We start from the raw sequence: 24,665 nt of genomic DNA, 5'->3' as shown, positions 1-24,665 counted from the left end.
TATCTTTTGTTAGCCAGGCATGACAACCTCTGTATTTTATCTACTTAAAAAATATGTATGTACTCTTCATCACTAAGTGACGAATATCATGCTTTACCTCTAGTTTGGCATTTTCATTACACATAAGAGGTGCAGCATAGGTGATAGAAGGCACTATTTCCAGTGAAATACTATCCACTATTTGAAACTATACTCTTGTGGCATTTTAATATTATTTTTTCTACTTTTTTATTACTTTTGAATATGGTTTCGGAAATGGACATCTAATCGTCAAACTAAATATAGTTTAAAATGAAATTAAGATTAATGTTCCTTAAAGATAGTAAATAATAGGTTCTTTACTTACTTGTTAAAATGAAGACCATCACTCACGTGACTTCACGTCAGGAACTTTAACGGTATTCTTGAGCCAAGTGCACGAATTGGCGTCTCATTGCGCTGCGTCGTTTACCGTTTTCGTGGTTCTGATGCTATGATTCCACTGCTAATCGAGTATTTGATTAAGGTGTTATGTCTGTTAAGAATAATGCATATGCCCTAAGGCCAGCTCATTAAGGAGAGAAACCTTAAGCAAAGGAAAAATGAAAAAGCTGGACTGATTCTGATGTACAGTATACGTAGGGACTTAATATACGGTCTATCGATCCTTTTGGTTCGAAGAATTTTCAGCAGAATCCAAACATTAATAGTGACATTGCCTTTTGGTCTTTCGACGTCAGCTCTTCCTTCATCATTGCAAAGTAGAATTTGCTAAGCGGTTGATTATACACCTATAGACAGGGAATATGAACTAGATTTAGGTCATCATGAAACAATTTAGTTTTCCCCTATTAATTTGTAGTTGCTATAGTAAACCTGATCATTAATAAAGGAGTCGCAGGTTCGGATATTTTGTTGACGCAGTTACTCTGCCTGACCTCTTCTAAAACCGTATTATTTTTCAAAGTCAAAAGTGACAATGATATAAATCGCGAAAGTATAAATCCGATGATTTCTATTGTCGGAAACAAAATTTAGATTTTTGCTTTGATCTGTGCCTTTTAAGAATTGGAAGGCACAACAGACGATGCTAAAAGATGAAAGAGAGATATGGAAAATGTAAAAATTGCATTCCATAAAATATCTCCTCATCTAAACAAAAAATCATTGGCGAATTGGTTTCAAGTACTTATAAAGAGTATATCGAAATAAAAAAAAGACAGTTAAGATTTGATTTCACGTATATAATGCCTTTGTATATTCCTTTATACGTATTTTATCCTAACTGGAATCATCAGAGCGACAGGTACAGAAGCTCTACCAGTCGCCCTTCTGATGATTCCTGTTAGGATGAAATACGTATAAGCGAATATACAGAGGCATTATATACGTGAAATCAAATCTTAACTGTCTTTTTTTTAGACAATGATATGCTTTGGAGTTCCGGGAGTCAAACGGTTCAAAACAGTGTGACTTTACTAGGTAATTGTAGTTCGCTACCATTTTCGCACGAGCTTTTATTTTCATTGAGATTATCGGTGTGCAGTAAGATTTACGATGTTTCTCATTAGACTAGATATCTATACGGACGGACATGAGTATTATAATACACTTCTCGAGGAAATAACTTTTGTAGACGGCCTAGGTAGGGTGTTGTAACTGTACCTTTAGTCAGATTGGAAAATCGTCTTGTTGGTTAGACGAGACCGCTGGTATAAATAAAAAAATAAAGTAGAAAATAATTGCTTGTATACAGTCATCGTCGAAATACGATTTGCTAGTAAAGTTAGATTGTTTTGAACTTTTCAACTTGAACTATATCAATTTTTTGTAGATATTTATATGCTAACACCACATTTGGACAAATATCCGTCATTCTAAAACTATCCAAAACCAAGAATTTTGTGATGAAAGGGTATTCACATCTTTTCGATTTTTTATTAACCTAAACTGCTTGATTTATACAAACTATTTGTTTATCATGTGGACTTTCAGTATTTACCGTTGCGACATATGTACCAACATAACAAAATTATATTTTTCATTAGTGCTATTTATAGACGGTGTACTTTTCACACTGCTCTCGTATAATATTTTTTTAGCACCATTAGCCTATATATCATTCTCGATAATACAATGTACAAATATTTGAGAATGTGTTTAATGCAATTAAGGAATCTCCTAGCCTAGGAAACGTTCTGTAGTCATATGCGTAGCGACATAATTTTTCATTGGGTAACTTTTCTAAAAGCTCAATGATAGCAGTAACAACATATAACGAATACAGTATTGGGAATGTTTTATTTTCCCACTATTTTTTTTTTTTCAAGAAACCGTGATATATAAAATAACTAAAAATAGAGCAAAACAAGCAAAAGATTTTGGTCAGATTAGATGTATCCGAAGTGAAAATATTAAAATACTAGTTCACCAAATGGATATCAAGAAGCGTTGGAAAAAGTATTTTGATAATTTATTAATGAAGAATATGACAGAAAACCAGTTGAGCTAACGAAGTGTTAACAGAAATGGTTACCAAAATAATAAATAAGGAAGTTGCTTAAGTAAATCAAAAAATAAGGAAACGTTAGGGAAATAAGATTTTTCTTGTAACGACCCCTCCAGGTAAACGACAGTTGTTTTAAGTAGTACGACAGTTTCCTGTAGTCGATTTTTTAGACTTATTTGGTTATTAACAAATTAAGGTCAAAAAAACGGTAAATTTTCACTTTTTCGTCTATCAGTAAAAATGAAGCATTTGAAACAAATGTAAGAGTAATAATCTTATACGTCATAAAAAAACCTTCAAAATGTTGTTCTTCAAATGTTTATATCTTTATTTGTTGCTTAGAAAGTTGCAAAATAAGTCGTTTGCCGCAAAAGTTTGCACCACCAAAAATATTGCTCATTTTAATAGCCAATTTACTCGTGAACAGATTGACGGATTCAGCTAATTTTTATTTATTGTTTTAGACTTTTTGTTTGGTATTTATACGGTTTGGTATTTGTCTGGCCAAAGGTTTACTCAAACTTCTCTTTTGGGCTTATACCGGGTGGAAGAAAAAATGTTTGTCTTATGTTAAGTTTGAGGCACCCTGTAGGGAGAACAAGGTACAAGGGTGGGTTTACATCGAAACCATGTTATAGTCTTATGTTTTCTGCATATTTTGTTTTTTTTTCTTCATTTTCCTGATATCTTTAAAAACAAAGAAAAGAAACAGAACGTAAACCAATATTGCGTGTTTCCCCCTCTACTTCTAATAATAATTCTTATCGACGCTTTAAACAATATCGTCTCACTTATGTCTCTTATGAACTGTGCATTACGGCTCACCTGGTCGACGAATAACTCTTACTTAATGGGGGCTCTGTGATGCTTTGGCGTGGAATTTCCTTGATAGCAAGAACGTTTTTGTGGAGGCTCTTTATTTAAAGACCGAAAGGTACATTACAGAAATTTTGCTGCTTTGAACACGTTGTTTCTTTCGCACCTTATATAGGAAATAATTTCATCTTGTCACAAGGCCTCATGTATTGTATGTCGTTACTAAATATTTAGGTGAAGTAAATATTCAGACATTTAATTGGCCCCCTCTCAGTCCCGACATGAATCCTTTAGAACACTTATGTGATATTGTCGGTAGACAATTAAAACTGCGTCAGCCTATTCCTGCTTCCCTACAAGATATAGAAACTATGGTTATTAATATCTTAAACTCCATAGAACAAAACAAATAACCTTTTTAATATTCACCATGCCTCGTTGATGTGAAGCTGTTATTAGAAGTAGAGGGAGCAACACGCAATATTAGTTTACGTTGTTTCATTTAATTTTTTAAGTTTTCTTCACTGTTGTTATTTTTTATTGTTAATTTAGTATTGTTTCAGTTAAAACATATGCTAAAGAATAAAACTGTCTATTTTCTTTGTTTTTAACGATATCAGAGAAAAAAAAAACAAAATGTTCACAAAACCTGAGACTACAACGTGGTTTCAATGTAAACCCACCCTTGTACCCTCCTCCCTATAGGGTGTCTCAAAATTAACATAAGAAAAAGAATTTTTTTGCTCCAGCTGGTATAAGCTCAAAATATAAATACCAAAAAAAAGTCTAAAATAATGAAAAAAAAAAAATAGCGGAATCCATTAATACGTTCACGAGAAAATCAACTATCAAAATGAGCATATTTTTTGGTGTTGCAAAAATTTTTGCCGTTAAGTTTAGTTTAATAGTAATTTTTATTTGTTTATCCCAAATTAAATTTTCTTGCAACAATAAAAGTCAGAAAATAATGAAGTTATAGTAATTCTATGGGTAGTTTATGGAAAAAGAAGATTAATTATATCAATATTATTAAAAACAAATGAAGAAAAATAATTTTAAATATTACAAAATAATTCTGCAAAAACATGTTGATTTTTAAATTTACAGCAGCTTTGTTTATTACAATTAAGAGATCTAATTAGCGTTATTTGAAAGAACATACTTTTAAGTTTTAATATGCCAAATTTAAAAAGATTACCTTTCAAAAAAATCATCCACAAAACGTCAAAATGTGGTTCTTAAAATCGACCTGCTTTGAAACTGGTGGGAGGACTAAAGGGACACACCCTCATATCATATTCATTGGTCTTGAGCTAATATATGATATTCCGTGAGAGATTCTATGGTGTGCGGTCAATAAAAAAAGAGTTCTTGGTGAATATATGAAAATGTACTGAGGGAGTAACAAATAGTGTTAGTACAGGTGTGCAGGAGCCTGATAAATTAGAAAGTAGGATTGCAGGTTCTGGTACTTAGCCCTTATTTATTCTCATTAGTGTTGGATCAGATAACAGGGAAACTACAGAATAACATTCTCCGGTACCTAATGTATGCTGACGAGGTAGTGTGGCAGGAAATATTAAAAGGGATTTATAACAAAAACTAGAATAGTAGAGACAAGCTTTTCAGAAAAAAGTTTTAAAAATTAGTAGGACAAAAATAAAGTATTTACCAAAACTGCCATAAGTTCAGCTATGATGTACGGAACTGAATGAAACGGGAACAACGAATATATGTGGCAAAATTAAGAATGCTTAGATGAATGAGACTGACAAGAAAGGATAAAATTAAAAATGAACATATTACCAGAAGTCTGAGGGTGGCACCAATGGATCCCAACGTCAAAATATGAATTATCCAATAATGTGGTAAATAAGGTTGTTCAATTGACTTTGTAAATACGAGAAAACCGTATTTTTTAATAATAAATATGAAAATTTCTGATTTATAAGTCAAAAACGGGAAAAAGCATGTCATTTTAATGACTACACTTTTTTGGAAAACCTTATCACCAATCAATGACTAATTGACGCGAATTGTCGCTCCAAAAAACCAACTAATCGTAAATATGCCATCTTTAATAAGGCTAATGCGTTATTAATATAATGAATGTTATAAAAATAGAGACCAATTTATATGTAGACTCGGATATCCTTCAATTATCAAATTCTATTCAAACACCGCTTTCATTAATGATGTTTTGTTTGCTATTTTTCCGTTAACAAGCAGAAAAAATTGGATCTAATTTGAAATTATTGGAGAAAAATTAAACTAACGTGACGCAATTACATAAACTTGATTCGTATAACGCGAAGGTTAAACGTTTTTTTAAAGTCTTGTAAAGCTTTCTAAACATTGTTTACTTTATTGTTTTCTTTGATATTTTTGTTTTTGGTATCTTCGTGTTGAAGTTTGTGTTTAGTCCATTGAAAAGTTACATTGAGATTACATTTTTGAAAGAACGCAATTGTATTTTTTTATGTGTGAGGGTAGGTATTACAATATACCGTAATATTGCAAAAAGGGGCATTATTTGTAGCAAATTAAATTTTCTAAATCTTTATTATAAACAAAAATAACAATTTTTGAACAAATTTTCTTTTGGGTGCTATAACTTTTTTCTGGTCCTTTTAAAATAAAATAACGTCAGAGGAATATTATAGAGGATATTTAAAGAATAATTTTCACTACAAATTTGTTTAATTTTATTAATATCTCTGGATTTTATAGCGCTCCGAAGTTGACCAGGTTGTTGAATACTCGCCATCTTGGAATAAGGGGTGCAACAGGTTTTCGCGCTGTTTAAAGGGGCATTATTTGTACCAAATTAAATTTTCTAAATCTTTATTTGTATTACTTTTTATTATAAAACGAAAAAGTACAAAAAAAAAAAAACATTTTTGAACAAATTTTCTTTTGGGCCTTATAACTTTTTTCTGGTAACTTTTAACTTTTTACAATAAAAAGACATCCATGCAATAATATAGATAGTGTCTGATTGATCAATTTTCATTACAATTTTTTTTAATTTCATTAAATTCTCTGTGTTTTACAGCACTCCAAAGTTGACCGGGTTTTTGAATACTCGTAAATATACAATCAAAACGAACCATTAGGCTTAGTTTTCTATTATATTTTTTTATTCATATAATTTATCATTTCTTAAAAATTCCTATGTTATTATTGTTTTATTAGCGACCTTCTTTCCGACCATCTATGAGGTAGAGGCCGAAGGCGCGTTTTTTAAGTGGTATCCTATAATAATATTGAGCATAATTATATGTTTAAAAAGTTGTTTTCCAGCTATTGTTTTTTCATTTTCTTTGATAGTCCAGGCAGCGTTTCTAATTCAGTACCGAAGGTAAATATTTGCGGAAAACAGGAATTAGAATTTTCATTGTCATTGTGGGTAATTCATCTACGAATTTTTTAAAATTTTTGATTAATTTTGATATTTCCATAATGTTAATAATACACCTAAAAAATAATAAACCTCCAGGAAGTGATGGTATACCCGCGGAACTTATTAAATGTGGAGGTGCTACTCTGACTAATCGTATATATAAAATCATACTGAGAGCCCGGAATGAGAAACAAATCCCAGAAGAGTGGTGTATTGGGATCGTTTGCCCGCTACACAAAAAGGGCGATGAATTAGAATGCAGAAACTATAGGGGAATAACCCTCCTTAAGACAGCATACAAAATATTTTCGTGTATTTTATATGGTCGCCTAAGTGCATATTCAGAGGAGCTTCTTGGCAAATATCAAAGTGGTTTTAGGCCTGGTCGATCAACAACAGACCAGATCTTTGTGCTAAGGCAAATACTGGAAAAAACCAATGAATTCAATATCGACACATACCATCTTTTTGTAGACTTCAAATCGGCCTATGATAGTGTCCTAAGAAATAAATTGTACGAAGCCATGGATGAATTCCACATCCCCGATAAACTGATAAGATTGGTTAAGGCTACAATGCGTAAAGTTATTTGCAAAGTCGAAATACAGGGCGAACAATCACAGGCATTTGAAACGCATGTTGGGCTGCGACAGGGAGATGCGCTGGCGTGTCTCCTTTTCAACATAGCTCTGGAAAAGGCGGTCAGGGATGCCCAAATAGACAACAGAGGAAACATTTTTAATAAATCATGCCAAATTTTGGCATATGCAGATGATGTGGACCTAGTTGCCCGCACAACACTCAAGCTAGAAGAAATGTATACCACCTCGTCAAACGCCTCAAAAAATATGGGCCTGCAAGTAAATGAAGATAAAACTAAGATAATTGCATCAACACCCAACAATAGAGCCAGAAACATAGGCCACCAATTCACGGTTGACAATTCTACCTTTGAAGTGGTGGACAAATTCACATATCTAGGCTCCCTGATCACCAAGGAGAACGTCATGACGGAAGAAATCAAGCGAAGAATAATCCTAGCAAACAAATGCTATTTTGGACTGAGTAGACATATCAGAAGCAAAAACTTAAGCCAAAAAACAAAAATAACCATACACAAAACCCTTATACAACCAGTGTTAACATATGGGTCGGAGACATGGACCATTTCCAAGGCAGATGAAAATCTCCTGCTTATATTTTTCGCTCGAAGGATCCTGAGAAGAATATTCGGTGACATCTGTGAAAATGGTGTTTGGAGAAGGAGGTACAACTACGAGATATATCACAGATATAAACATATATTTGGTGGTAAAGACGTAGTATCCTTTATAAAAATAGGAAGACTAAGATGGGCAGGACATCTGGCAAGCTCAAAGCAGAACAACCCTCCTAGAAGAATCCTTATGTCGTAAACTGTGGAAAGTAGAAGTAGGGGTAGGCCAAAACTTAGATGGAGGGAGGGTGTAGATGAGGATGGTAGACAAATAGGCGCAGCAAACTGGCAACAGTTGGTAATGGATAGAACTGACTGGCGTAATAGACTTGGGAAGGTCGAGGCTCTTTTATAGGGCTGTAGCACCAATGATGATGATTTCCATAATGTTACTGCAGCTAAACAAAGTTGTTACCAAAAACAATTAAGGTACACTGCAAAGAATTTGAGGCCTGCTTTTCGGCAACCACACATATTTCCACAGTATCCCAGAAAATTAATTTCAGAAGTTCGGAGGTGCTGGAGTTTTGAAAGTTTTGATTGGTATCCAAATTTTTTTATGCTTTTCGATCCCCAATTTTCAGTATAGCAATGTTTTCTGGTGATGAATACTGTGGAAACGAACTGCATCTTGTGTTTGCGGAAGCAACGATGAATTAAATGTGTTTTTGGCTACTGTTTTGGTAAATCATTTGTATCTCATGCTGTTAAAGAATCATCTTTATTTCCATCATACAAAGAGACAAAAAACGTTCGCTAACGACAGTGGGCAAAGTTTGCTCGGCTTTCTCTTTGTATGTATATTCCTCTCGGTGTTCTCTCTTCGGTCTTCCGTTGTATCGATTTACTGGTAAAGATTTTATTATTTTAACAAACCTACGCACAAATCAATTCTTTCAGGTAAATCCAAGTAAAGGTAAGTAAGTTTACTTAGTTAAACTTGCTTAAAAGTATTTTATACTCATGCTACGCAAACTTAACAACCCCATAAATTATTTTTACTGATTTACTACAGCAATAAAGTCATTGTATACGACTCCTCGCTCATTTTATATTTAGAGCATCAATCAAACGCTTGCTCGATTATTATTAGCAAACGACTCCTCGACTTTATATTGTTTTTGAAACGAAATTATTGTTAAAATAACCTAGAAAATTAACTTGACCCACATGAAACGAAAATTACGAAATAATAAAAAGCTGATAATTTATTGCACGATACAAGTTGTTGAGTTGAATGAATGAGATAAAGTTGTTTGCTCGTTTTCAATTTATACGTAATGATTTATTTAGGTATAAACATTTAGTGGTGTACAGAATGATGTTAAATATGGTATCAATTTTGTTCAATACTAATTAGTCAGAGTTTCTATAATAAACAGATTCCATCTTAAAGTGTAATTCAGACAAGCCTTTAAATATACAGTTGTCCAAATTTTTATAATATTAAAACACTGAAAACTTATCACTACAGCTGTTTCGGCTGCTTAGATAAATTAATATCACTGCGGTGTGTCGTAAGACGCCCTCTCGTGATCTTCCTGTCTGAACGATGATGTAGCACGAGTCACACTCAGCACAAAGTATGTTATAGATGATATTGACTTGTTCCAAAATGGACAAGGGTGTTTTAGTTTTAGAAAACAAATTTCTGACAGTCTTGGCATTCTTAACTGCAATTTTCTCTTCTTCTTCTTAGCCTTCTGTCGTCCATATTTGGACATAGGCCTCTCCCAACTCCTTCCATCGGTCTCTATCCTGAGCAATATATTTCCAATTTGTTCCGGCTATTCTTTTAATATCATCAATCCATCTCATCTGTGGTCTTCCTCTTGGTCGTTTACTTTCGTAAGGTCTCCACTGCAATTTTAAAAGGTACATTATTATGTTTGTACAGTTTAATAAGTTTTTCTGTAACTTGAGGGAAATAAGGTAAAGAGGAGTAATGGGTAGTTGGAGTCCCAAGTACACTAGTAGACAGAACAGTGTTATTAATGGTATTATTTGATATTACTCTAAGTTGGTCACTATTGGGTATGCCATTTAATGAGGAACCATAGCTTTGTAAATAAAGGTATTTATTAATGAGGGAAGATGGGTAGGAATTCTTAATCAATATGTTTCTGAGTAGTTGAAGGGATTCCCTTCGATTAACCGGGTGTGTTAGCCTATTCAGCATGCAGCTTAAAGCTTTAATAAGGTTTAATTTATATTGAAAAGGATGACAATATTGGTATTTAAGAAACCTATTAGAGGCCATTGGTTTCCTATACCAACTTGTGGTTAAGGTGTTGTCTTCCATTCTAATGACATGCATGTCTAAGAAGGGAATACTATTGGTGATGGGGTCCTCAAGTTCAACAGTGAACTGTAAGTGAGGATCAAACTCATTGAACAAAGTTCAATTACATAAAAAAAACCATAAAATTCTTCCAAACTTAAACAAAAAATACTACCTAATTAAGAACCTATAAACTTCGTAAAATGTACCTAACAAAAAATTATGTACCTAACAAATAACAGATTAATGAATTAAGGGCTCAAATATTTCACGTCCTTGTGCTAAACAGTAACCAAATCTGTCATACAGATTTCTCCTCATATTTTGGAGTAGGGCTAGTGTAATGCTTGCAGAGAAATGAAGTATTTTTGCCCCTAATTCGACTAGGTTTGTGGCCCTTTTAAACTGATGCCTATAAAGGTTTTCTTTTCATCCTGTTGGAAATAAACGTCCTGAAAATTAACGGGAAGGCGTCTAACTGCCGGAATGATCTCATTCTGTAAAAGTTGTAAATATTTGGGCCCGTTTAGGTTTCCATCGATAAAAAATGGACCGACAATATGGTCGCCTAACATCCCAGTCCAAACACTTAAATTTTGCGGATGCTGCGTTCGCACTGCAACACTGAGGTGCATATTTTTCCGAGAATGATACCTTGCAACGGATGGATTGTGTTTTTTATGTAATGAAAATGAAGATTCTTCAGAAAATTAATTATTTTTTAAAAAGTGTACATTTTCATTCTGTTTACCTAATATAATTTCACAAACCCTTCATGACACTTTTTACAACTGTTTACACATCCCGAAGTTTGAAAATATTTAATGGTATTTTTAACTGTTGTAACACTTGGTGGGGGTCTATTTTCGAAGGCAACAATAAATAAATCAATTACTTCGCGTATCGAATGACCCTGAACGTACCATGTTACAAGTTAAACTTTTTCTTGGACGGTATACAACGTAATAGGCATTTTATTAATTATTTGTTTATTCTTTCAGAACTTCGTTTGAAATTTTTAGTGTCAGTGTGACAAGTGACAATTACGACAATTCGTTCCTACTGTGAAATGAATATAGAGGTGGAAACGTGTAACATGTCACAGCGATTGCCATTGTGTTGTATGACCAATAAAACAATGTCGTAATCTGTATATATAAACATCATGTAAACTAACCCTTTGATTGCTGGTGTAAATTTGATAATTTGATCTGTTTATTCGTACCATACTTAACATATTTACACTTCTCTTTGCGATAATGGTAAATGAATGAGACTGAATTACATACTTGTTTCAAGTCCAGTGGTTAGAAATTCTTGAAAATAATTCCTATCAATTCTTTGTATGTTCCTAATGACTACATAATTACGATTTTAAAAATAAAACAATCTTTGTAAAAGCCTATTTCATTTAGTGTTTAGATGAGTAATACAATATTTTGCAAATTCAAATATAATATATTCTAATCGAGAGAATTTCTATATCCAAATCCTGAGACTTGACAAAGAGAACCAAAGTGCGGAAATTACTAGAAGAGCAAGACTAGCATGGGCAGGATTTGGAAAACTTAGTTGGATACTTAAGAACCGCAAAATACCCCAATACTTGAGGAGCAAAGTGTTCAACCAATGCATCCTTCCTATCATGACATATGGATGTCAAACCTGGACCCTAACCAAGGCAAACATGAGTAAACTAACCACAACAGAAAGAACAATGGAAAGAGCAATGTTAGGTATACGACTGTTAGATAAAAAGAGGAAGGACTGGGTAAGATCCGAAACAAAAGTCGAGGACATAGCAACAAAAATTGCCAAACGTAAATGGAGCTTCGCGGGCCACACTGCTAGACAAAAAGACCAACGTTGGAATACTACAATACAACATTGGAGACCTTACGAAAGTAAACGACCAAGAGGAAGACCACAGATGAGATGGGTTGATGATATTAAAAGAATAGCCGGAACAAATTGGAAATACGTTGCTCAGGATAGAGACCGATGGAAGGAGTTGGGAGAGGCTTATGTCCAAACATGGACGACAGAAGGCTAAGAAGAAGAAGAAATCGAATTGGTTCACATTGCAACGCCGCTATATATTGTTTACATGATAAGATATTGCTCACCACTATAGTTACCTGTAGAAACCGGCTATAGATATTAGTGTATATACTTACAAAATTTTAAAGCTTACGTTACAAAAAGAAATTTTGTCTGCTCTTACAGTGGTGTCTACATGAATGCTCAAAATTACGACTGTAATTTCAATGCTGCCCTTACATACTACATATGATTTGATTGAATATGCACGTATTGCTCATTGATGTGTTATTTGTTAATATTTGATAAAACCTCCTGTAGCGGCATGTATTAAGTCTACTTGTATGATTATAAACCAAATTTATACTAAAAAAGTACTTTACGTTAAGATTTTAAATTTTTTTACTTAAAATTAACTTTTATTAAATTTAATTAAAGTTTTTAACTGGCCCCCATTGTCCTTTACACCCGTGGGAATTGGTACACAACGTAGTTAACGAATAACACAAACTGTCATGTAACGGTATAATTATTTTATCAAAAGCTGCATTATTGAGTATACAATATGCATACTTTGTCACAAAAACCGATATACACACGCGAAGGACTGAAATGAAACAATAAATTCAAAGTTCGGGATTTAAATGAATGTCGGAAATGGATATATAGAAAGATATGTTAGAAATATAAATATATTTGGTATGTAACTTAATTTTTGGTAACTTTAGAAGAGTGAAAGATGCTACAAGATTTCATGAACAAATGAATGAAGAAGTATAATAAGAACTGATCTATAAGTAAGAAAATTAAAGAATACAGAATAAAAAGGAAACAACATATAAACAGATCTTTGGCTCTAAAAGAGGATGCCCCCAATTCAAAAGAAAATTCAAGTCCAAAACATAAATATAAAGCTGTATCTTCTTTTCGAGGCTCTAACTTATCGTTCCTTCAGGCATTACTAGCATTCCAAGCAAGGTAAAAAGACCAATTTCTATTTTTCATCCCATCCGGGGACATATTCTTTACAACATTCTCTGGGTATAATTTTCTTCGCTGTAGTGATAACCGCGCCAACAAATCTCAACACTCAACATAGTTTGCTCCTGTTAGGTTTATCCATCCCAGATATTTGCACAATCTCTCACTCGCTTAGTCTGTTTTTTTAAGTTCCATCTAGATCTAGGAAAAGATGGTATTATTGTTATTTTGTAGCCAACTTCTATTACAACTTGTCTGTGTTGGCTATGTAGAAAATCTGGGAATACCGTACGTGAAACTGCCAGGGGTTGATTGTTTTCGCTTATGGAGATAAAGCATAGGATTTGTCTCCACAATCGCGTCTGGGTTCCATTCTCATCTCCAGAGTACCGATCGAAAAGTTACTTGATCTTTAGCGTCAAAGACTAAATACGTGTCAGCCTCTTCGCTCCCGTTCTTTTAGCAAATCCGCGACGATTTAATCACTTTGGCTATACTTCCAGAGTTCGTGGTAACTGTTAAGATCTCTTTGGGTGTATATGTATCTGCATCTGTACGGTAGGGAGGGCGAGTTAAGTTTCACAGTACTTAGGCCACAATTGACCATTGTGCATCCTCCCAGGTAGCTGTCACCCTTAGCTCATTGTTCATCCTGCCATTTCTAGGAAGGTGGACAAGTTATCAGGAGACATCTCTCTTATGTGGGCAGGTGTGGGCCAGGACTCGCCGAACGCGTACTCTCGTATTAACGATAACTCCGAGCATTCACATAGGACATGCTCTACAGTTTCGTCTTCTCGTTCACACTTCCTACATAGAGGTGTGTCTGTTAGCCCCAGTGTGTGGAGGTGTGGTGTTGCAGTTGACCAACCAAGAAGATCCCCAGGTCCTAAGAGTCTTAGGCCTGCCGCCTTCCTAGATAATTGGTCAGCAATGCGATTGCCTTTATTGCTATTGTGTCCTTTAATCCACCTCAGGATGATGGTATTACCATCCGAAGCTTGAGTTAGTGACTCGTGACACTCCATTACTAAACCTGATGTGACACGTGGTCTATTCAAGGTTAGTAGCGCTTGTCTGCTATCTGTGTAAATCATTATAGTTTTCCCTGCTATACCTTTTTGGGTTATCTCTTTTGTGGCTACGGAGATACCAGTCAGTTCTGTCTGAACTACGCTGGCATTTTTGCCCATACCCCAGTTTATTCTTAGGTTCAGTGATCTGGAGTATATCCCGCATCCTGAGCCTTCTTTCATTTTGGAGCCATCGGTGTATATGCAATAGGCATTTGCCACGTTTGTCTCCATATACTGTCTTGTTTCAATTCTGTAGGGTTTGTTAAAGACAAACTTTGGTTCAATTGAGTCGCAGCGTGCCTGTAGCAGTGGTAGCGCATCCAGCTCTCCCCGCTAGAAACGAGTTCTCAATTGTCCCATTCCTACATCAAGGTTTGCACCAGCTGAGCGCAGTCGCATCAGAGATGAAGTTGATGCTGTTGAAGATATCCATCATCAACAGATATCTTTTCTCTAAAAGCTATGGTCATTCTATTTCGGAAGCACCTAGCGGTGCAATACTAGCCTCCATATCCAATAGCATACAGACGAACATTTCCCCGTTAACCCCAAAACCAGCCACAAAATATGCTTCTCTTCCCTATTTCCCACAAATTACGAACAAGCTTACTAAACTATTCAAAAACTTACCCGTCAAAATATTCCTAAAAAATACTAAAACCATTGGAAAGTTATTCTCCAAGTCTAAAACTCCACTAAGCTCGTTAGAGCACACTAATGTTGTCTATCAGATACCCTGTTCAGAATGTAACTCCTGCTACATTGGCCAGACTAGTCGATCTCTTCTAGGGCGTATAACTTCACACAAAAGTGACATCAGACTTTCCAAACCCTCTTGTGCCCTTGCACAACACGCCATTTCCACTAAACATCACATTGATTTCACAAATACCAAAATACTGGCGAAACAAAACAACCATCAGAAACGCTCCTTTATTGAAATGTGTGAGATCCTCAAGAACTCATCGGCAATAAACAAAAGAACCGACATCGACAATTTGAGCCAGGTTTACCACTCTCTCATCTTACGAAATAAATGATACCAATTATTCTTCAGTTAAAAGTTGGCGTATTTTCCATTCAAAATAATAACAAAATCATCCCCTATTTCCAAGTTTCATTAAAACATAAATTAAAAATAATATATCAAAATATTTCCGCCATACAAATTCCACCCGTCCAACTAATTATGCAATGTCCCCTGTAGAAGTTCATAATTGTCTCAAACCTTGGAATTTGGTGACACATGGCCCTTAAATAAAAAATTTTTCGGTATCGCGTCAAGTTGTTTGCTAGATTGCAATAAATCAGAACTTTGTTGGTCTTCAGCGGAGAACCATCTAAATGAAGCCAAATGTTCGTTTAAAATTTTTTAAATATTCATATCTACGAATATGAACATTATTTTCGGCAAAGTTTGTGTGTTGTTTTTTGTTTTTTGTTTTTTCTTTTTTGGTTAAGTTAGTTTTAAATAATGAGTAAAGTGTACAGTAGATATATGATAACATCGATAATATACTACATATTGAGTTGTAAGTTATGAACTATAAACATCTGTATTTCTTATAAACTCTATGTCATTTGTTATATTTTAGAGAACTGATAAAGCTTTAGAAATATAAAGCGAAACGTCTTCGATAAACTTATGAAGTAGTTGACTTCTTTTTTTATTTGCCAACCTGAATGACCGATTAAACCTCTGAATTCACTAGTTGAATACTTTAGATATATATATATATATATATATATATATATATATATATATATATATATATATATATATATATATATATATATATATATATCTAGAGACGTGATGCCAGTGATCTCTTTGGGTATTTTCTATTTTGTTTCGAACATAGGTTGCTCCCTATAAGCTGCATGGTAAGTTGCACCCAATAAATCATAATCCTGAATATTTTATATAATCTTCTCTTTTCCAATAATTGCAATATCTTACAAGTCATCCATAATTTAGCTTTTTTAGTGTTTTCTTTCTTTTAGGATCTTCCTCGTTGGCTTCTTATATTTTTAAAGGTTTTCCATTTTCGCTTCCAGTCTTCCTTTGGATCGATGATATTTCTCTTTATTTCCTTGTTTCCTGAAAGATACAGACATTTTCAATAAACTTTAATATATTGTAGTACAAAGCTTTGCTAACACTACAAATAACTGGTTATATACATCTTCTTAATCTAGACTGAACCTTGTACATCGTAGTAGTATTATGAAACAAGAGATAACTTTTTTAAACTCTTTTTACGTAGTATATAATTATTTAAGAATACCATTGTTAAGGTAATTGGCTCAATTAAGCGAGTAATAAAGCGTGTTTTAGTTTGCATTGCATAAAATTACTTTTATATCTTACATATTTTGCATTGTATACATTTTATATTATATTTTATACGTTTTTAAAAAATGTATTACATTTTAGCAATTATTTATTCACACTTGTCACAATTCGGTCCCAATAATTTGTATTAAGTTATTTTCTATTTGTTCTAGATGAGTATACTAAAATCACGACTCCTAGACAAGATGTTCTATTTAAGAAGGGTTACCTGAACAAGCCCAGAAACTACCAGACGCAGACGTCAACTGGTACTTCCACGACATCAACGGGTAATTCCACGGGGAACGGTACTCCCGACCACCAATCAACAGGTAAGCAATATTATACTATATGTATTTCAAAAGAGCGTGCAGTTGATGTAAGGAAATTATTTAATATAAATATTTAAAGTACCATATAAAGAGAAGAGAAGAAAAGAGAATACACCAAAGGAAAAAACGAATCTACCTAAATAAGGAACTTAAATATATTTATAGAAAATCTAGAGTGGAATAATTCAGAGCATTCAATAAGAAAGGTAACATCAACCGAAAATAATTCAAGGCAACTGCAAATCAAGGCAGAAGTCTGAATGGCGACCCATTAATCAAACAAAGATGTATTGAATCGATGGGTGAAATACTTTAACAGGTTACTTAATATATAAGAAAAAAGAAAAAAAGTTGAAAGAAAGGAATGAAGTATGTGAAACAGGCGAGGGGAAAGAGAAAGCACCTACAATTGTTGAAGTTAAAGAGGCACTTAAAAAAACTAACCAAAAACAAATCACCAGGATAAGAAAATCTCACAACGAAACTACACAGCAATGACGTCATCAAAGCAATTAACAAACTTATATACCTAGAAGCGATCGTCCACACTGAAGATAATACTACCGTAGAGATAAACCGCAGAATTCACATAGCCAACAGGTACTATTTTAGGCTCAACGTTCTTTTTAAATCCTCATAATGAGAAATACAAAGGTATAAAAACTGTAGAAAGACAATGGGATATAGACAAGACATATATATATATATATATATATATATATATATATATATATATATATATATATATATATATATATATATATATAATGAACCAGAAGTATTTGTTGACAACGTAAGGAAGTAAACGTTAAATAGTGGGTTTGCAGCAATAAAAATGAAATGTGTACTCTTTTAAATTTTTATTCCAAGCTTTCGGACATTGGTTATGTCCTTCATCAGGGAGAAACTTAACGAGGTTGTATCAACAAAGATCTATTATAATATTGATAAAATTTATCATCGTCTCTCATCTATTTTAATATATAAAAACTATTTTTATGTTTAAAATTTTAAAAAAATTATTACTGTAAATACAAAAACACTTAATTATTCTAAAATAAACTTAATTTTTTAAAATTTTAAACATAAAAATAGTTTTTATATATTAAAATAGATGAGAGACCATGATAAATTTTATCAATATTATAATAGATCTTTGTTGATACAACCTCGTTAAGTTTCTCCCTGATGAAGGACATAACCAATGTCCGAAAGCTTGGAATAAAAATTTAAAAGAGTACACATTTCATTTTTATTGCTGCAAACCCACTATTTAACGTTTACTTCTATATATATATATATATATATATATATATATATATATATATATATATATAAACTAAGGTACACTCGAAGAGTGGTGGGTTTTTCGGTCAAAGTGGAGAAATAAAAGACAAAGAAGGTGGCTACTTCATCTATTTATTGAAGACGTTTCGCTTTCTGCTCAGAAAGCATCATCAGTTCATCTAAAAAGAACAATATAAAAAACCAAACATCCATAGAAAAGTTGTTATAAGTGTGTTACCTTAAAAAGATCTTTTTGAGCAATAAACTTTTTCCCGCGATATATCATTTTCCAGAAATCGTTAAAACGGAAAACTGTACGCGAATTCCGGCAAGGTTAACTCAAACACACTGCACAATTTTAATAAATAATCAATAAAATTTATTTACGATACGTATATTTGAAGTAAAGTAACAACTACAAACTAAAAAGCATTGAAAAGAATTAAACATCGGTAAATATACTCTGCTTAATTTTTAGTAAGCACTTTACATAATTAACTTGTGTACCTGTCCTTATTGTCCGTATTTTATCCCACCCTCTTATGATGCTGTCAATGTATATTTCGAAAACCCTTGGTGATACACTATAATCTTGTTTTAGTCTGAAAAATCGATGTTATTTTAAGTGATCGTGATTTTTTAATTTTTCGTACACTGTAAAATTTTTTAGCAGATTTACCTTTTTCCAGTACATAAATTACCTTTATATATACGGTATAAGCAAAAATGTTGTTATGACTTAAATTATACGTAATTTAAATAGTATTTTAACTGGTAAGGATGATAACATTTGCAGCTTTCTTATAGTAAAATTTGATCTCGATAATGAGGGGTACAATTTATTACCACCTTTAAATCGGCAGATGTACTAATTTTTTTTACAGTGTACTTAAAAATGTCCTTTAAGATTTCGAATTTTAGTAAATATAGATTTCATATAATTTGTATCACAACTTTCTTTTTTTTTTCAGATTTAGAATACGACTCGCAATTCGTCTTCCCGAACGGTTTTGTAGATCAAAATGGAATCTACTATGTAAATAGTAAGTACAAAAGCATATATATTTAAACATGGATGTGTTGATTGAGCATGGGTGTGTTATGTATTTGTGAGTGCGTGTGTATATTATGTGAGTATATTAAACGGGCAGAGAACTAAATAGTCAACTAGACCACTCAAAAGAAATTAGAAGACGCATTGAAATAGCAAGATCTGGTTTTATGAATATGCGTAAAATGCTCTGTAACCCCAAGCTATCAGTCTCAATAAGATTGAGAACACTAAAGTGTCATGTATGGTCTCTATTACTATATGGCTGTGAGACCTGGACATTAAAACAGTATGACGTCAACAAATTAAATTCATTTGAAATGTGGATGTACCGCCGAATGCTAAGAATAAGCTGGACCAGCAGAACTACGAATGAAGAAGTACTGAGAGCAATGGACACACGCCCTCATCTGGTCAATACTATCAAAATTAGAAAGACGTCATATCTAGGACACATAATGCGCCATAGGGAATTTGAGCAGCTCTAGGTAATATTACAAGGCAAAATTGAAGGTAAAAGGGGCATAGGACGAAAGAAAAAATCTTGGCTACTAAACATCAGAGATTGGACCCACACAAAAGGGAATGAATTAATTCATCAAGCCCACAACAGAGAGAAATTTGCCATATTGATCGCTAACCTCAACAGAGAAGGCACTTAGGAGGAGGATATTATACGTGTATTTGTCTGTGCATGTGTTATAAAATATGGTAAAGCGTGAATTTGATCTTAATGTAATGGGTCTTTGGTTCCTTCTATGTGAGAATTCGTACACTTCCCACAGTTACAGTTACTTTATATACGTCATACATCCTAGGAAATTATAAAAAAGACCTTATAATCAAAAATTAATTAATATCGTGGAATAATAGGTCAAAGAGTTTGCGAGACGATGGTATTTACTGAACCATTGCATGCTTCCTTCTAATTAAGATCAATTCCAGGATAACATTGAAACGTAATTGGAAAATGTGAGCTGGATAGAAAATGAAAAATTACCAATAATTTTATATGGGTTTCTTATTTGTTTACGTGTAAAAAAGCTAATAATCGAATAGATATTTTTTTTCTAAACTTAGAAAAATGACCTTGATGGAGAATTGTACATGAATATAGGGTTTTTTTTTGGAAATTCTCAGATATCAAAAAATAAGATCGAAGGATATATGAAAGGAAAAACGGTATTTAAAACATCTAACATAATTTAAGAAGAAAAAACGACCTTGTTTATAATTTTGACCATAATGAGGTTAAACAGTAGAGGGTCTAATAAGTCTCACTGACGTATAACACTCTCGATCAATATAGCTCTACTAAATTGTTGTTAAATCTTGTCTGGATGTTGTTTCTATCATATATGTTTTCAATTGTTTTAATAAGATTTGACGGAGAGGGAAAACCAGACAGGTTGTTCTCGAGGTGGCCTACTTACCTAGGTACATATTGGATAGCTATAAATGTTGAATGGAAGAATGTGAGAACATGTATTTAAAAAGCGGAGACTCTAGGCAAAAAGAAGACATAAGAAGCAGGAAAGGTTTAGAATCAATGCAATGTCTTTTGTCGTCTTGTTTGTATTATATAATGTTGTTTATATTTTTGGGTGTTCCCTTTAGACGAACTTTTTTTGCCTTTTATGAGCCTGTTTTCAGTTAGTGGATGTATGTACTGGTGTTGGAAATTTTCTACCACTTGTAACAGTTGGTCAAGTTTTCCTGTAAAGGGGATGAAAGCTAGAGAAGAGAGATATTAAAGAAAGTAACGGTTCTTTTCAGATCTTTTTTTTTATTAACCTCCTATTTTGTGAATGTATTGAGAGCACCTGTGCCTGTTACCTCCCTATAGCTAGGTGTAATTGTCCAATAGGATGGGGAAACAACAGAAAAGCTTGAAGACGGTAGAAAAGAGGAGTTGCATCCTAAATATCCATGTATTCATAAGGAGGTTCGTTGCTTGCAAATATCAACTACTTGGTTTGGAGGAAGTCAAGTTTCTTTTTAGGTGTATGACGAATATATTGCTAAAGGATTGGCATAGAGTTTTTTATTGATGTTTTGGGCTTGAGTATTTTGGTTTCGGATAGATGTTAGGGTGTAACTCCTGTTTTTAATTTACTTTGCGCAGAATATTCCTTTCCAAAGATAGCAGCTTTTGTGTTAGGTCCTGACTGAGAACAGCACAATGTTTATAATGTACTCAATGAGGTATTTTGTACTCAAACGTACAATGTGTACGTTTTGTATGTGTGTAATATTGTCTTATGGTATCAAGTATAGTGTAAAGTATGGGTACAAGAATGAAACCTATCTGAGAGATACGAATGGAGAAGTTTGATAAAGAGAATCGTTAGGCTAATGTTCAGAAGTCTCTACAATAGTCCGATATGCAATACTTGATTAAAGGCTTTCTGAACATGAAAAGTTTTGTGTGAGGTGAGTAACGATTTCAGTCAAATCGGTGTTTCTGGAGGGAGAGATATTTTTTTCTGTGATAAAATCTAAGTGTCCATAATCGTTTAGGCTGCTTTTCAAGGACTAAAAAAGGGTCAACCGAGCATCACCAATGTCATGGGTGATTCTCGGTAGGAATTTTTTTCACACAGTTTCTGGAAGCACTGTCAGGTCCTAATGAGTATGATGAAGTTGCCTATTTGGTAGATATTTTCTAGTAAATATTATTCCATAGGTGAGATGAATGGAATACTATGCATGTTCTTTAGATCGTGAAGGTTTAAAGTATTTCTTGGATATATTTATCAATAGTTGTATGGAAGACATGATCGAATCTAGGGTAGTTTGTGGTAACAAAGATGTCTTGAAGTTGGGTTTTGAAGGCGTAAGCCTTCTGTTCATCTGAACTTAAGATTTGAATATTCACCAATATGTGAGATGGATTTGATGTATTTTCATTAGACTACTGGCACCGCTTTTCTAGTAGTCTAATCTTTTTTTTTACTGAGATGGAAAGGTTCTAAACCAACTAGGGAAGATGTCACTAGTACTGTTGGATTCGATCCGGAGAGGGACACATGCTAGGACATAGCATCCAAAGTACGGATGATATGCGCCGCATACAATCCTGACCAGTCACCTACCAACTAAAATCACCCCTTTTTTGGACAAGGCACCCCCGGACAAGTTCAATCAGTGAACGAAACATTCGGATTTGCGCAGCCTGGAAATTCGAGTGAAAAATTGGAAGAAGATTCTTACCTAAAAGCGATGAGGACCACTTAAAATAACATCCAGAGATAGTATTGTAAAGAGACAAAGTATGGGATGGTAAAAGTGCAGGTGTATGTGGTTTGACAAGGGAAGAATATAAAAATAAAAGTGGGGGTACACTTCTTCTTCTTCTTTGTATGTCGTGCTTGTTTACAAGTTAGCTATCGTCGTAACAAGCTGATGAAATGTTTCTCGGTCGGAGCTAGATGAAACAATTCCTCGACCGTTCGACTTGTCCATTATCTAATGTTACGCTTCCAGGATATTGCTTTGTTCCGACCCAGCGTTTTCCTTCGATTTTTTTCTGAATGATCAACCGAAGTAAGCGGTATTTAGGTCCTCTTAGTATATGGCCGAAGTATTGGTCATTGGAATTGACATTGGAATTAAGTAATGAACGCCAGTTAATGAAGCTTTTTTGTGCAAGTTCTATAGTACTGAGTCTTTGACATTAATTTTTCCGACCATCATCCATTTTGTTTTCATTGCGTTGATTGTTAAGCCCTTTTCAGTGCATTCGTTTTTTACAGCGTTCAACAGTGTTTGAAGCTCTTCTAGACTCTCTGACATAATGGCGGTGTCATCTGCGTATTTGATGTTATTAATAAATCTCCATCAATGTTAACACCATCACGACGATTATTTAACGCTAGATAAAAACTGGTTCAGTGTAAGCATTAAACAACATTGGTGACATGTGACATAACAAAGAGGAAAGGGTACACGAGGTGGTAAAAACATCGTACGTAATATAATTATAGATTTGGCTTTAAGGTGCTGTTTATATCGTCGTGCGTCGTAAGAGCCGATGACCGCATCGGCCCTGACCACGTATATAATTTGTTATCTCATCTACCCTGTTCCTGTCTCGCTCTTTCTAGCGTCTCCTTTTTCTTTATTATTTGCATAATTAGGTAGACAATAACATCGTAGGATTCTTTGTTCTGCATTGCTTTTTATATGAGATTGTTATGTGATATCGCTCCTAGCCTTGATATTAGGTTGTTTTGTTTTATTTGGAAAATGGTGCAAGTAAAAACGCAGTATTCTGCGTCGTCTATGACTCCACAATCTATACACAAATCATTTGTGGTCTTCTTTATTACCTACGACCCAAAGCAACCGTGTCCGATGGGAAATTCTGTAACATAATAATTTCACCTTCTGACCCTATATTTGGACCATGTTACCACATCAGGAAGTAGCATTTTGGTCCATTGAGCCTTCTCCGTTTGTGCCTCCCATTTATTTTGCCATATTTGGGCAAATGTGATCTTACTTCGGATTTTAGTTCTGGTAGATGACCGTTTTCTCTGTTATATAGAGTTTCCCTTTGTTTAGCTAGGAAATGAATGGGGAGTGTTCCCGTTATGACCTGTAGGACAGTCGTAAAAGTAGTCCGATACGCGCTTGCTACCTTTAGTAGGGGCTTTCTTTGTGCCTTTGCAATCAGTTCTTTATATTTAGCAATTCCGTATATTTAGGCTTCGTACCATATGGGGACGCTAGATAAGAGGGTAGAATTTACAACCTGAAGGTACATTCTTCTTTTGAGGGTACTTGGACCGCCGATGTTGGGCATAATTTTTATTAATACCATGGTTCTTTCTTCTGCTCTATGGACTACTTTCATCAGGTGCTTTGTAAATATTCTACCTATGTCTAGATGGATGCCTAGATATTTAGCACAGTACATAGGCTCTATCCTTGTACTAAATATATTACAAAAGTCAGATTTGGACGGGCTCTAGAGCCTTTTAAGATCATAATTTCTGTTTTTTTCTGTTGCCAACACTAGCTCTTGTTTTACCATCCATCTGTTGACTTTTCTGCAGCTTCTGTTGAATGGAATTTCTAATTCTAAGTTGTTGTTACATTGAATGAGTAGGGCTAGATCGTCTGCGTATGCAATAGCTTTGGTCTCCGCTCCATAGCCGATTTCTAGTATTTCATTATATAAAATGGTCCAAAGCATTGGTCCCAGTACGGATCCTTGCCTAATCTAGAAGTGGTCTTACCATCGGTTGCCTTTGATGTTGTTCTTTTCTAGTTTTATCTGTGCCGAGGTACGGTTGAATTATGTTTTATGTTTTGATAAGGAAGTCACCAGATTGTTTGAATTAACGTAGTAGTG

General features: G+C 34.0%; 1 protein-coding gene across 2 annotated transcripts in view; it reads left to right on the top strand.

Annotated features, from left to right (window-relative positions):
* LOC140445949 (uncharacterized) overlaps positions 1-24,665 on the top strand; it is a 181,860-nt gene that overhangs the window by 120,538 nt on the left and 36,657 nt on the right. For both annotated transcript variants that reach the window (XM_072538399.1, XM_072538400.1), the window contains exons 3-4: positions 16,810-16,968; positions 19,227-19,298. In XM_072538399.1, the coding sequence (XP_072394500.1) occupies positions 16,810-16,968; positions 19,227-19,298 (231 nt within the window). The remainder of the gene's footprint in view (positions 1-16,809; positions 16,969-19,226; positions 19,299-24,665) is intronic.

This window comes from Diabrotica undecimpunctata, chromosome 7 (assembly GCF_040954645.1).
Source record: "Diabrotica undecimpunctata isolate CICGRU chromosome 7, icDiaUnde3, whole genome shotgun sequence".
NCBI lineage: Eukaryota > Metazoa > Arthropoda > Insecta > Coleoptera > Chrysomelidae > Diabrotica > Diabrotica undecimpunctata.
This window is presented reverse-complemented; position numbering and strand designations above follow the sequence as displayed.